The 14,830-nt window shown below is 38.7% G+C and overlaps 1 protein-coding gene across 3 annotated transcripts in view; it reads right to left on the bottom strand.

Annotated features, from left to right (window-relative positions):
- The window catches only part of vps50 (VPS50 EARP/GARPII complex subunit), a 96,876-nt gene that overhangs the window by 13,935 nt on the left and 68,111 nt on the right, over positions 1 to 14,830 (bottom strand). For all 3 annotated transcript variants that reach the window (XM_071499535.1, XM_071499534.1, XM_071499536.1), the window contains one exon: positions 14,673 to 14,753. In XM_071499535.1, coding sequence (XP_071355636.1) covers positions 14,673 to 14,753 — 81 coding nt within the window. The remainder of the gene's footprint in view (positions 1 to 14,672; positions 14,754 to 14,830) is intronic.

Raw genomic sequence — 14,830 nt, forward strand, 5'->3', positions numbered from 1 at the left:
CTGAAATGAAATTCTAGCACATTTAGAAGATTAATGCTTGAATTATATTACTTTTACAGTGGAGAAAATCTAATGGCTTGCCTATGGATGGTGCAATACATCTCTCCCAAGAGCAACTCTCTGCAAGTATGAACGCTGTTACTATTTAAAAGTCAGACACATGAATAAGATGAGATATTAAATGGAATGACACTCCTCAGCACAGTAAAATGAAACATTATGAGTTTTACATAACAATTTATTAATGAATATGATACTTGTAACACTACATTAGTGTTACAGATATTTCTTACATTTTTAACTAGGTTTAACGTCTCATTATAGATGTTAAAATATGATTTGCACGTTTTGTCCACTGCAGACTTTCCCTCTTTTGGCAAGAAGCTGCAGAGCGTTCACAGCAGATCCTCTCGTCTACACCAAAGCGCCCACAACTTGGCCTGTAAACAGCTGAACCAGCTGAAAGCATGGCTCCTCTAAACTCAGGGCAAAGGGAGAGAAAGTGTGGCTCCAAATCACAGATGCACTGTATTGTTTGATCATCTTATTATTTTAATCCCAGAGCTCTTCTGTACTTAATCTAGGTCTTTTTTTCTTTTTTAAAGATTTACATACGATACTCATGTTTTCAAGTATTCGTCAGTTTGTAGTGGTAAATGTCTTTGTGGCAAACTGAGGCAAAACCCCTCTCTGTCTCAATCACAACGGCAACAACATCCCAAAGCTGATAGGTTTATTATTGAGATTCTTATGTTACAAATAAACCCGTTGCACGCTGGAAAAATGTGTTTTTGTTCTGAAAAGAGAAGAAAAGAAAAACACTTGGATGAGATTAAAAGATTAGTGGTAAATTTATTATTTCCTGGATTTCACTGCATTTTTCTTCTGGTAAACCTCATGTTTGTTTTATCCTCCTGTTATAATTTATACATATGTCAACATCTTACAAACGGTTTAATCGAAAAGCCATTTTCACTGTGAAGGGTTGAAGCCTCTAAAATGGGGACGGTCCTCAACATTTCAAACACGGCACATAAACATGACAAACGTGCAATGGTGATGGATTTAATCCAGAGAGGCCATTAGTACCCACATCTAAGTGCGAGCAATGATTTAAGATTTGGAACATGATAAAAAATAAAAAATAAACAAAAACTGCAGCTGATGGTCATTTGTACGGGTGACTTACCAGAGCAACAGAGACTTGCACACAAATATGTAGATAGGAACAATATATTGTTAACAATGGCGGCTAAGCACTTCTTTGCAGTTGTAAAATTGTTTGGTAAAAAAAAAAAAAAAAAGTGGTACCATAGCTCATTTTTCTAAGCAGCAAAATGACTCATAACTTACTGACTTCAGTAATGTCTTTGACTACTTTCTTCTTTTAGATCTCCTCCTGCTGGGAACACTGTGCTTTCAGAGGTTACGAAAAGTGTAACCAGAGGATTTTATTTGGAAGACAGCCGCTAAATGCACCCGCACATGAAGAGTTTTGATGTATGTTCTGTGGATAAGGTCACACTGAATGAAAGTTACTCAGGTAAAAACCAACTGTAGGTACATTTTATGAAAACATATTTCCCCACCCCAGATGTCCCTTCCTGTGTGGCCACCACTGCTGCTTTTCTTGTCAAACTTTTCTTTGTCTAACATTACAGATATTCTCCTGCATTTTACTAATTTCTGTCATTGGGCTGCATTTATGAAAGTCACCCTGGTAGTTGTCCTCTGATTAAATCAAATCAATTCAGCTTCAGCTGCATTACTTTGACATTACAGCAATCTATTTTTACTCACTCCACAGGAGGCTTGACCTTTCATTGACTGCGCCCCTGCAGCATAAACACTTCATGCAAAAAGAAGAAAAAGAGGACTCTTCTGGAGGCTTCTGGAAGACTGTTGGGAGAAAAGTTGTGTTTCTTTTTAACTGCATGTAACTCTGCAGGATTTTTCAGATGAAATCAAGGGCTACACTGAATACTTAAATGTTGTCATGTTAAAAAAAAAACATGAAATTTTGGATTTTGTGCTAGTTCCAATTCTAAAGCGAGACAGTGAGAATGAAGACAATTTTAGATGTGCAGCAAGCTTTGGCAGGTTGAAGCAGCCTCAACAGTTTTATCTCTTCGCCTGTTTGGGTTGGCGTGCACATTAAATGCGATACCGCGACAGCCCTGAGTGCCAGCTTCATGTTCATTAGTTTCTTAGATGCTTCATTATTTTCTCACAATGGCAAACATGATTTGATGGAATAGTATTAACATAATTTCCCACTGTTGTTGCCCTTTGGTGGTCTTGAATATTGAAATGATTTTTGAGGATAAACATGCAAATCATGTCTCATACTTAGGAAGACGTCTGGTATTGTAATATAACAGATACAAATTCTCACAATTTAAACACTTCTGCCTGTTTTAATCTGCAAATAAATGTAAAGCAGGCTGAGATAAAAAGCTTATTTCTTATCATAAATTAACTTCTTTCTTCTTTTTTCTTTCTTTTTGCTCTTTTGTTCTTTTTTTTTTTTTTTTTTAACTAAACTTTCTTCTTAATCCTGTACCAATTATGATTCAAGTATAGTAATGTATGGTCACATAAAGTACATAAAACAAGATGCAGCTGCTGAAGTCCTCAGATTCATCACTAAATAGTTTAAGCTTTCTAAATGCAGCTTTATATATAGAGATATCACCTCTTCGTTATCATTCTGGATCCAGTGTAATCAACTGTATCATAAATTGTTTGTTATTTGATACCCTGAAAGATATGACTGCAAAAACAATTATGATTTCACTTTTATGATGACACTCCATCAAAATGACAAATGACTGAGGCGAGATGAAAGTAAACTAACTCCATGTGTCGGCTGCGTTGCCAAGTGCGTGCAAAAGAATGCCATACTGGACAAATTCAGCATCAGCGACAGATTTTTCAAAGTCATACAAGGGGCTGAAAAGCAGGGGATGAAGCAGACTTTTCCATATAGCGTGACTTATAGTGAAGCGGTCATTCTTCATTTGATTTACATCCTGCAGCTGCTGAAGATATTTAAACCTGAGCAGCAGGTTCTCTGCTGTCCTGTTGAGATTAATAGTCAAATCGCTTTTCCATAATGGAGTATTTTCATTATATAGAAAATACATACAGATCATTATCGGTCATGGGTGATTTTCAGTGGATATGGTCTATACTTTAGTAATGTAAATACATATTCTACTAAATTGATGGAAAAATTATTTGATTTTAATCCTTTCAGTCATTTTTCAGGCAAAAAAGTGAACAAATCCCAAACATTCACCTTCTCAGAGGATTGCTGCTTTTCTTTGTTTTATATCCTAGTAAGCTGAATATCTTTGGGTTTTGGACTTTTGGTTGAACAAACATAACACGTCACCTTAGGCTCTGCAAAATCATGATGGGGTTTTTTCACAGTTTTTTGACATTTTGCAGACTACATGTTTGCGATTGACAAGTAGAGGTCAGTTCATTGTGAATCGTTTTCTATTCACAATGAGAAAAAGGAAAAAAGAGAGGAAAAGAAATCAAAGTTCTGACAAACGTAAAATTAACACGAAGTCGGTTTTAGTGCGAGATGCTAAAACCTCATTGAGTTTATAATGACAAGCATGAGAATTATTTCCTCTGTGAAAAAATACATCATGTGCATCCAAGCATGATAAAACAGTTCTACAATGAAATGCTCTCAAATTGCATTTGCCAGAGCAGTCTCAGTGTCACAGGATGAGAACACACTGTTCCCCCAGCAGATATTCACAAATCACATATCTGAGGAAGTTTTACCAATAGCCAGAGGCAGCTGCCTTTCTACACTGCTGACAGGTAGTTTGGCAGGTTATGTAAAGACATCCAAAGCAGTGTACTAACTTAAATCATCATCAAAGTCCAACACCATCATCAAAGTCCAACACCAACAAAGAACCTGGGGTGCTGAGTGAGATCTGCAGAAAGAGCAGTGTAGTGAGCCGCGGCAAACAATGAGAAAAAAACTATGGTAGGGAAAGTATATTATATAAGTCACTGTGACTACTGTAAGCATTTCTCCACATCGGTGAACTGAAGAGGCACAAATTTTTATTTATCGCTCACTGACTCATGTCATATCACTCACAAAAAAAAAAAAAAATTAAAACAGGCTTTTGTTTTGAAATCTGACCAGAGTTTGCAAAAATGAAACAGAACAGCTGGTGACGCTTTCTTAATTCTGTGATAATAATAGCCCGATTGGTTTATTGATGTAGAGATCACACAAGTGAAATAATCATAGTCTGTAATCAAATTATGACTAAGAGTTGATTAAATGTATTTACAGACCCTCTGTATTTGACAACATTTTATGTAAAATTAATTGGTTTGAGAAAATTCTGGAAGGCCAGTTACAGTGCATTCAGGAAGTATCAGATCCCTATGATTTTTTTCTACATTTTGTTATGTTGCATCGCTTAAATTCATTTTTTCTCTCATCAGTGTACACTCAATACCCCATAATGACAAGCAAAAACTGAATTTTATGTTTTGCAAATTTATTAAAAAGGTTTAACTAAAAAATATCACATAAGTATTCAGGCCCTTTGCTACAACATTTAAAATTTAGCTCAGCTGCCTCCTATTTCTCTTTGATCTGTCTTTGAGATGTTTCTGCACCTTGACTGGAGTCCACCTGTGGTCAATACAATTGATTGGACATAATTTTGAAAGGGACACGCCAGTCTATACAAGGTAATATAGGTATAAGGAACTGCCTGCAGAGCTCAGAGACAGGACTTTGTTGAGGCACAGATCTGAGGAAGACTACAATTTCTGCTCCATTGAAGGTTCCCAAGAGCACAGTGGCCTCCATAATTCTTAAATAAAAGAAATGTGGAACAACCAGGACTCCTCCTGGCTGCCTGGCCAAATTGAGCAACTGGGGGAGAAGGGCCTGGGTAAGAGAGTTGACCAAGAACCTGAAGGTCACTGACATGGGAGAAACTTAAACAAGCAGCTCTAGGAAGCTCCGGGTCTTTTTTATAGAGCTGCAACATAACACAAAGTGAAGGGGTCCGAATACTTCCTGAATGCCCTGTACTCTAAAGATCAACTGCCACTTTAGCAAGTGAGGAAAAAATGCGCATTTCAAGCCCTTCAGGTAGTAAACAAGGTTTCACTGCAGGGCACAATTTGTTCAAGAGCAGCACAGAGGAACAGAGAGTAGTCCACTGATAAAAGATCCTGAATCAAATAACTGGAAAAACAAGCCCAGGGGTTCACTGGAGTCTGCTTCATGTAAGAGGTGCCTGGAAACTATCCACTAGTCATGCACTTCCCCCTTAACAACTAGATGCTGTGTTTTAACATGGAAAGGGAAAGGACTTTTGACTATAAATGAGCTGTACACTGATAATTTATTCTTATTATCAGCTCAGCTTAAAGCTGAATTTACAGTCATCCCATTTCTTCTGGTATTTATGAAACAGGTACTATGTCAGAGGAAACATTTCAAATTTTGAAACGTATAGTTCTTCTGACGAACCTAAACCTCTATTGACAACTGAACTTGATACGTGTTACATTACGTTCTTTACATAATTATGATAGAAACCTATGAAGACGAGCAGAGGAAATGTTTTTTTCCTGAGAGGGGGAGGAAGTGGGTACTGTCCCTGTTTGTCCCTGTCCACTTTTTTTCTTTTTTGTTTTATGAAAATTTTATAAATAACATATGAAAAAAAGAAAAATCCACATCTTTCCTGTACCTGCTTTCTTCTATGGGCTTAAATAGGCTTAAAAAAAAAAAGCTCAATTTAATAAATCTATTGTACAGAAGCAGACTGTTAAGTATTTTCATCTAACAGTTTGGGGTAATCTACACACTTATGTAAATTACTTAATCAGGACAGTGGTAGTAGGAGATCTGATAACACAATAATTAAGATTTCTCTTGCAGCTACACCTGCAGCAAATATGCCCTCATTCAAACTGCTTCTTTCACAGACAAGAGTAATGACAGAGAATTTTAAGGAGTTGACTGACAAAACAATATTTTTAGAAGGAAAGCGCCCCTTCACAACCACCAATAACATGTTATGTTTACTGATATAACATATATGTTACATTTATTAATGGCCATTTTTACATCAACATACATCCACATTTATTAATCTCTTACATTACAGACATCGGCTACAATTTCTCATCACAATATATCAGCCGAGGAGGGAGGATGAGAACTTTTCATGTAATTAATCTATTTAAAGCATGACTATGATAATATTAGCTTTTTTTGTCACATTTACTTTGTAAATAATGAGCTTTGTAAGATGATGCTTTCGTTTCTGAATAAGTCAATTTTTTTTTTGGCAGTATCTCTTGTCAAATCAATTGATAATCGGGACACACTTATAATCGTGGTTTTAAAAAATAAAAATAAAGAAGGAAGATGTAAGCTGTCTATTACTGTAAGATTTCTACAGGTAATTCTGATGAATAACCTATAAGCATGAGTAAAGTGGCCATGAGTATCTATCAGAGAAAATATGCAGGCCAGGTATCTTCAAACATTTACCAGTACCATTGTGGATAAACAACATATAAATCAATGTTTAGTTAGCTCCATTTCATTACACTTACTGATAATTCACATGGAAAATAATAGGGTGAAACAAAAAAAGTCCCATTGAGTTAGAGAAGCAAAAATATCTGTGTGGGTGTCTGAATGTCCAGGAAAATCTGAATTAAACTAACAAAACTGGGGCCAAGACGAAGGACCTGAGGAAGAGAACAATTCTTTTCTTTGTCAGCTCACTGTATTTTAATTATCTGTCTGGCACTGGAGCTCAGATACAAGTGGCCCTTGAAGTTAATGAACCATTTTAGGACATTTTTGCTAAATGATGACCAAGAACAAGCCCAAAACTTCTCTGTGACAGACAGATAGTTTCAGTCTTTTTAAACAGAAAACTCTCTGGCCCTGGATAACACTTAACAAACGTAATGCTTTGGGTATTACTAAAGTAATTCAAACCTTTAACTTACAAGATGTTAAAATACATCCGTCACAGACTAAACTAAAGGCCACTTTAATGACTGAAGTTACACTTGGGTGAAGCAAGTTGAAGAAGACAACCCCCACTTACATGAACACATTAACAATCATACACTGAATCTAAATGTTCAATCAATTTGGCACTAATTAAAAACATTTTGTTTGACTCTTAGTCTTGTTAATGAACTCATTTGTGGTAAGTGACAGCAAAAGTTAAACCACCAAGAAAGAAATGGGGAAAATTGGGATTTACACCACATCTAAGGTAACTGTGTGTTACAAGAAAAGTTTGTTGGACTTCAGCTTATGCTCACACATATATATGGAGCATAACCAAATGATCCTGCCTTAATACCTAAATACATCTAACATGTTTAATTTTGCTTATTGTTTTGTGTGTGGTCTGTTTAATTTTTGATCCAAGCATCTTCCCTTCTGACAGCATCCACTGACACTACAGTGCAGTTAAGGTTAAACTTTTTTTCTGCAGTCTTTTTATTTTTTCGTCTTTTGAGCTTGTGGTGCAGATACCACAGTCTCTCAGCCACGCTGTAGCGTCTGTGTCCTTACCATCAGGAGCTGATAAGACTCCATTGATGATCAATAATTAATATGAATGGTACAAAACGGAAGAGTGAGTCAGACTGTAGGAGTTATGGCTCCTTTCAATTTATCAAGGATATTTTCGGTGTTTACAGAGAGAATACACATACAGAATGTACTGGGACAAAAATGGATGGAAAGGAAAAGCAGCACTTCAAGAGATGTTTCATTGCAATTGCATTAATATGAAGCCAAACAATAATTTGATGAGGGCTTTAGAGAGCAGCCCTGTGCAACAATTTCTTTACTTGATTCTAACATCCAGTAGTTGAGGAGGAGCAGCTTGCCAAAACATCAACTTTAATGTCTTTGAGGACCTTTGTATTCTTTGCACAGGTGAAAGGGAAAACAAATTTTGGTTCTGTTTATGTGGTATTAATACCAAAGCGGTTTCCCCATGTGGACCAACAACAATGTATAAAGACATCAAGCATCAAAGCCAGGGAGCTTATCTACCCTTGTGTAATAATTAGAAATTAAGCCCTTGAATTCCCAATGAAAAGAAAACTTAAAAAAAATGAACACCCAGGGAGGGATTTGAAAACAGACAAGAGCAAAACTTTGAGTAAGACTGAAACACAGGGATACAGCAGTAGCTCGATGACTATCAATCCCTGCTGTTTTTCATCAAACACTTCAAGAGGATGAGATATTTAGTCAGCTGAAGATTATTTTTAATGAGCTAGATGGTCAAAACAGTTGTGAATGTGTGTGAGGATTCAAATATATATATATTTTTACTTTGCTTTAATGTTATTCATATGGGACATGTAATCTCCTTCCCATAATGCCTCAGGCAGAAGTGACACTATCCCTTTGTATCGATCGGGATGAACAGTCGTTAACAGCAGGCCCATGGGGAAACATCCTACCAGCTTTCACTCTCAGTCTCGTCTTTCCGGAGCGCCTTTCAGATTTTCTTTTTACAGGCCCATACTCGCACTTACAACTCATCATAACTTACTGGCTATTTTGTTGAACACAAAACCACCCGTGAGTTTGGTTCTAGCAGTTTCCAAAAAGTCCTGCTGCAAGTGGACTGTTTGTCCTATCACTATGGAAACAAACTACAGCTACTGGCTCCCTCGTTACACCCAGAGTAGCCTCAGTCTGCGTTGCAGTCCATGGGTTTCACTTGGTTCCGATAAAAATGAAAAACTCTGCTTTTGTAAAGTGCTGAGCCAGGGCTGACCTCTGCCAGAGATGTCTATTTTATTATCGGATTTTCCTTGCATGACAATGAGGCGATCTGTTGTGAGAAGCTGAGTTTTTAATGTAACTGGCAGAGGTAGTTTAGAAGGTGGGTACAGGAAAAGGAGCAGCAGCAGACACCTGAGGAGAGATGGGAACTCCTTTTCAGAATCAAGTCTACTGGACCTGGACCCGGCAGGATTGAGAGGAAATAGGCCTCAACATAAATGGCTGGTATTAAAAAAAAAGAAGGCCCTGAAAATCAGCTTCAAACTGTGGGAAATGTTGTCTTACATGAACACATAATAATCTAATTTCTGTATTCGTGTTTTTGTCTGGGCTCTTCTCAACAGTTTAAAATTGGTAGTTTATAAATACATGATATCGTATTCTTCAGTGCACCAATCAGGATTCAGCATTATTTAAATCAAAATGTGAAGCAGATGTCAAGCAGCCAGCAGTGTTCGTCAAACTGGATCAAACCACACCCCCCACACACAGCCCTAATAATATGTTTCACTCTGAACTTTAACTTTGATTGTTGTAAATTTTCAATGTTAGAAAGAAATGCTTTAAAATTTACACAATCTTTAAACTTTGCCACATTCATCGAGAGCCGAAATAATGACCAACAGATCATTAATCTGCAACAGTTTCCACAACTGACATATTTTACGCAAAATGCCAAAAGAATTCACTGGTTCCAGCTGCTTGTTGTTTTTTTCCTTTTTAATAGTGAACTGAGTGCCTTTGTATTTTGGAATCAATAGAGAAGATCAAGGTAAAGGACTGTAGAGTGAAGTCCTGCAGCCTAACAAAGCAAATCTGGCTATTGTACCTTTCAAATAATAAAAGGCAAAATATGAAAAGTAAGATAACTTTTAAATGTTATTTTCCTGTAAAATAAACATCTAATAAATAACCCCAAGACCTAGCTGTGTAATCACCCGTGTCTTGAGGGAAGCTTCCAGCTGGGAGTTGAAAAGTGATCTCTCAGTTGAAGTGTCTCAATCTATCGTGATTGACTGCTTACTCCTCTCCAATCTTTTCCGTGGAGATTTATGGCCAAGTTGAGTGGACTGGCTGCCAGGCAATTACTGTCAAGTGGATCCTATTGCACCTCTTTGTCACTCTAATACTAGAAATTTGGTTCTCATTAGATAAATGTCAAATGGAATTAGGGCCTTCATTTATTTTGTGTGACACTGCCCGTCCCCTCTAAACCTTTCTCTGGCAACTTCCTTTCCCCTAGCTGCTGGTCTGCTCACCTGCTTCAGGACGACAAAACAGCCAAGACAGAAGAAGAAAATACCTTGCTTAAGGTGCTTGATTTAAGAGAAGTGAACATGACTGAGCCAAACTCGAGTCCACAGTGGTGGGAAAAAGCGAAATGCACAATACAAATGAAAGGATTTAAATTAAAGTGCATAATTCTGCCGTGTACGTCGCAGTGGGAGGTGCGATGAGTCATCGGCAGAAGTTGCAGACAGGGAGCTGAGACGCTGCATTGAGGGGCATCAACTATTTCCCCATCACAGCTGAGGAGCATGACCTGCAGCTGGGGCTATCAATGAAGTTTGTGTCTGTGTGTGCGTGTTTGTGTGCAATCTGCTGAAACCCCCGCAAAATGTCAATACTTATGATATCCTGACAACTACAGCATAAAGATCTCACCATGGAGCTTAATTATGATGTATAATCCCTGTCAAATGGCAATCCCCTCGGGTTTGTTGCTCCAGTCACAGAGTGAGACAGCAGTCCCCAACAAAGACACCAGCCTTGACAGTGATGTGCCCTCATGAGAGCTAATGACTGGGCTCAGCGCATGGTGTGTATGAGACAATGTAGTCTGTATTTATATGTGTGTGTGACATTAGCCAGTGCTACTCATGAGGGGCGGCACGCCAGTGTGTGTCAGCTGTGCCAAGCCAGTGTAGCAAACCACAACCACAACACATGCTTAGGGATTATCACCCTGCCACTGGGAGACGGGCAGCATGAGAGCATGAAAAGTGTGTTGGACAGTGTTCAGTGTTGAAATTATGTACAGGACGATGATAGACCTGTGCGTGTTAGCTTGTTTGTTAAAGTTCAAGTTGTAAATTCTTGGTATGTGTGTGTTTTCTTGTCTGTTAGTGTGTGTTTTGGTGTAGACATCTAGAGCCACTCACTGCCAGACTACTGGTGCCAACACAGAAATTACCCAACTCCTCATTCCTGTTTCAGTGCCAGGCCTGAAAAAGCCTGAGCCCCATTCTACATTAAAGCTGAGGACCCATAAACATAAACATATGCAAACACAAACACACACACACCTAATCAACAAATCACACAATGCTGTGTTGACTTGAGCAACTTTAAGTCTTGAATCAAACAAAGAAAAAGGAAATCAAATATAATTTCCCGGTGATCTTATCTTCATGCCTGGGCCAATGGTGAACAGTGAAATAAACACACATACAAACACGCCATTGTATATTCAGTCAGAAGCAGCAATAAACTATGTGGAATGATACAAGCAGTTATTTGTGCTGAGAGCTGAGAGGCATGTAATCACTGGCACACACAGCTGCGGAAGAGAAAGAGGCGATAGGACAAACAGATAAGATGGAAGGAGGAAAAGTGAAGGGAAAAAATGAAAGGAATGACAGAGAAATACTTGGAAAAACAAGTGAGAAAAATGGACTGACAGAGTAAATACTAGTGGTTTATGCAGTGAGAGAAGTCACCCAAAGGTGTCCTTCACTGGAAATGCTAACCTGTGTCAGCTCTCTTCACAATGTTGCCTGCAGTGGTGACTCAACAGCTGTCACAGCTGAACTTTCTGGCAGCGACAGTATGCCCACAGATGGGGGTTCATGGCATTATTCTGATAAGGCTCTGGCCCCCGACCTGCCCCGAGCTGCATCACCAGAGGATATGAATTTTTCCAAGCAAGGATTGTAAGCAGATCATTATTTCACAGGACAGCTGACTCCTTTCCTGTAACTATTCAGAGCCTCACACTCAGATAAAGATGACATATGGCAGCGCATGTGATTAAACATTATGTAACAAGTGTTTTGTGGAAAACGTTGAATATTTGAACAAGGCAATTACACCTCTGCCACTCACAGAAGTTTCTCCCCCTAACCTCACAACCTCCAAGCACTCTAAATGAAATATTCAAAGCCAAAAGTGAGTGAACTCAAAATGAAAACTGTCAAACCCAGGCAAGCAACAGGGGTTTCAGAAAGGTAATCAAGGAAGGGAAATGGAACATAAACTAGGGGATGATATTTTACTTTTTCCCCACAGAGCTCCCAGTTTACGCTGAAGCCACTCTGTGCCTCAGATGAGATGAGATGGAATCTCGCTGACGTTCATATGGGACACTGAGTCATTAGCAGCACATTGGTTTTAGAATCAAACAGTTGCGACAGCAAAGCAGAGGAACAAAACCGCAAGGATTCAGCAGCTCAATTGAAATGCAGTGTGCAATTAACTTTATAATCTGTTTACAAATGAGGTCTACCCTGCCGCAATCTCTGGAGTGTGTGGGTGTGTGTATTTGTATGCAGGTAAAGCAGTGCTTTTGTCTGCTCCACCTGAATGTATATAGATTTTCACAATGGAGTGAAGTCACTTCTATCAAAAAAAAAGAAAAGATGGATTTCTAATCCATATGTCCCCACATCTAATAAGACCATGGTAACTGGATATAAATAATAACTCATATATGACAATCTGCATTATGTCTGGAAATGAGAGTGCTACAAAAATATCAACAGGTAGACACAGCTGATGTGTATTAATACTTTTAGTAGACGAGTGTGTAGGTGAGATTTATGTGTGCAGGTCATGATGTGAAACACAGAGGAGCAGGAGAGTGAGACAGTGATGAAAAAAACGAGGGAGTGCTGTGCTAGTTTGGAAAATAGGGCATTCTTCCAACATAGGATGATTTATTGAGATGAGCTAAACTAGTTTTGCATATGTGAAAGGACAGAATAAAAGCATTTGCCGATACATTGGAGAGAGGATGGGTGTTGAAAGACCTCCCTCTAAGGTGGTTTTAGTCAGATAACCTGAGGTGGCCACAACGTGATATGATTATACTCATCTGATATGTGTGTGTGTGTTTAGGTTTAGCACCGTTTTGTCTCCTGAGAGAACTCACTCTCTCTCACAGAAGCCCACACCTCAGTGCAATGCATCACTCTCTTCTGTTCTCTCTCTCTCTCTCTCTCTCTCTCTCTACCTGGTCTGTCCATTTGTCTCTCTGTGTCCATTTGATCAATTGACCAGTTCGTAGGATAAACATATGCTCCATAGAAGGCAGCTGAGCACTGAGCTCATCAGCCACAGCTTGTGTGACATTTGAAAATGGCTCACAATTTAGCCGGAAAATTACTGAGGTGTGAATAGCTGCTGTAGTGCCCCCCGACAGGAGGAAACATGCTGCTAAATTACACTGCTCAACACAATAGAAAGTTTTGATAATTCATCATTCTTTTCTGGGTTTCCTGACTTTATCTGTTCTCCTCCCTCAGCCCTCCTACTTTATTTTTCCTCTTGTTTTTTTCCTTTTCCTCAGGCCACCCCGCACTGCTCAGCTATAAACAATGCAGCCAAGCAGCTAGCACTGCTAAAATACCATTACACTACACTGTCAGATAAATGCTGCGTTTTAAAAAGGTGCCCACCATGGAAAACTACACACAAAGGCGATGCTGGTTGGAAAATAATTCAGTTCCATTCACCTCACTTTATATTCTAATGTGATATACGTGATATACATCTAGGTTGATGGTTTCCATGACAGCTTGCCATTAAGTTGTTATTGGCAGTAACAGCTGACAACCCTTGATAATGTAAGTACACTGTAAATTCAGAACATAGCACAACCCAAATCTGTGATCAAGTTACTGGCAGATCGTTTCTAAAGGTTGCAAAAAATGATTTAGAACCAAAAAGACAAAATTGCAAACTTTAATAGACCGTCCTACATCCTGGTGTGACGTCAATGTACAAATGAAATTAGAGAGGATATTCGATCGAGACAGACAGATTCATCTACAGGTTCTTAGGAAATGGGCTCATCTTGGGGGAAAAGTATATTTTCTTTTTCATTTTCAGAGGTGATGTAGTACTGTGACTCACAACTTGTGATACATGATACAAATCTAATTTAATGCATAGGCAATATCAGTCTCTTTATTTTCCAATGCCTCAGTTTTGGCCTTTATATTTGTCTGAAATAAAAGCTGAGCTAATATGATCTGTTTTCTACAGCTTCAGAAGTGAACACTTAAATACTGTATAAATGATTACATTTTCAAATGATATTGCAATGTTATTGCAGATTAAGGCCAGATATAAATACAAGTCTGATTTCTCTGAACACAGGCCAAGACGGGTGTTGGATATGAAGATGATTGAAAGGCAGAAGGGAGACAACACTATACTATCATCATATAACAGAGATGAGACACATTATAGGCAGATACACTATCAGACAAAAAAAGTGTGGAGAGTGTGGACTGGACCAGACTAATTGTCTCTCTGTAGTATTACAGAAGGGAGCAGTGATTGAGAGCCCTAATGGAGTAACACACGCATCCACCCTGGTGCGGCCACTTAAACAAAGGGAGGTGTGCGAATGTGTGAGCGACCACTGGCCAGATAATGATGACCCATAATGCATTTTGTGGTGACACGTGCAGTGGACTCTCTCAACAATAAGAACACACATGTGATTGGGATGGATGGACAGAAAAGTACGGGGAGAGGCGTTAAGTGGAGAGAGGTACATAAGGACGTGAAGAGTGGTGGTTGGGAGTTACAGTCTTACCATGTCAATGAGGCTCTCCTGGATCCGGTTCAGTGTGGTTCTCAGTCTGCTGCTGATAAGGCCCAGACCCGATGACTCATACTGTAGAGTACACACATATATACACACACACAGTTAGTGTCTGCACTGTGCACAGGCACCTACCTCTATGAGAGCAC

Source organism: Trachinotus anak, unplaced genomic scaffold (genome assembly GCF_046630095.1).
Source record: "Trachinotus anak isolate AG129_WGS33_773 ecotype Australia unplaced genomic scaffold, CSIRO_AGI_Tana_v1 ptg000016l, whole genome shotgun sequence".
In the NCBI taxonomy this organism is placed as follows: Eukaryota; Metazoa; Chordata; class Actinopteri; order Carangiformes; family Carangidae; genus Trachinotus; species Trachinotus anak.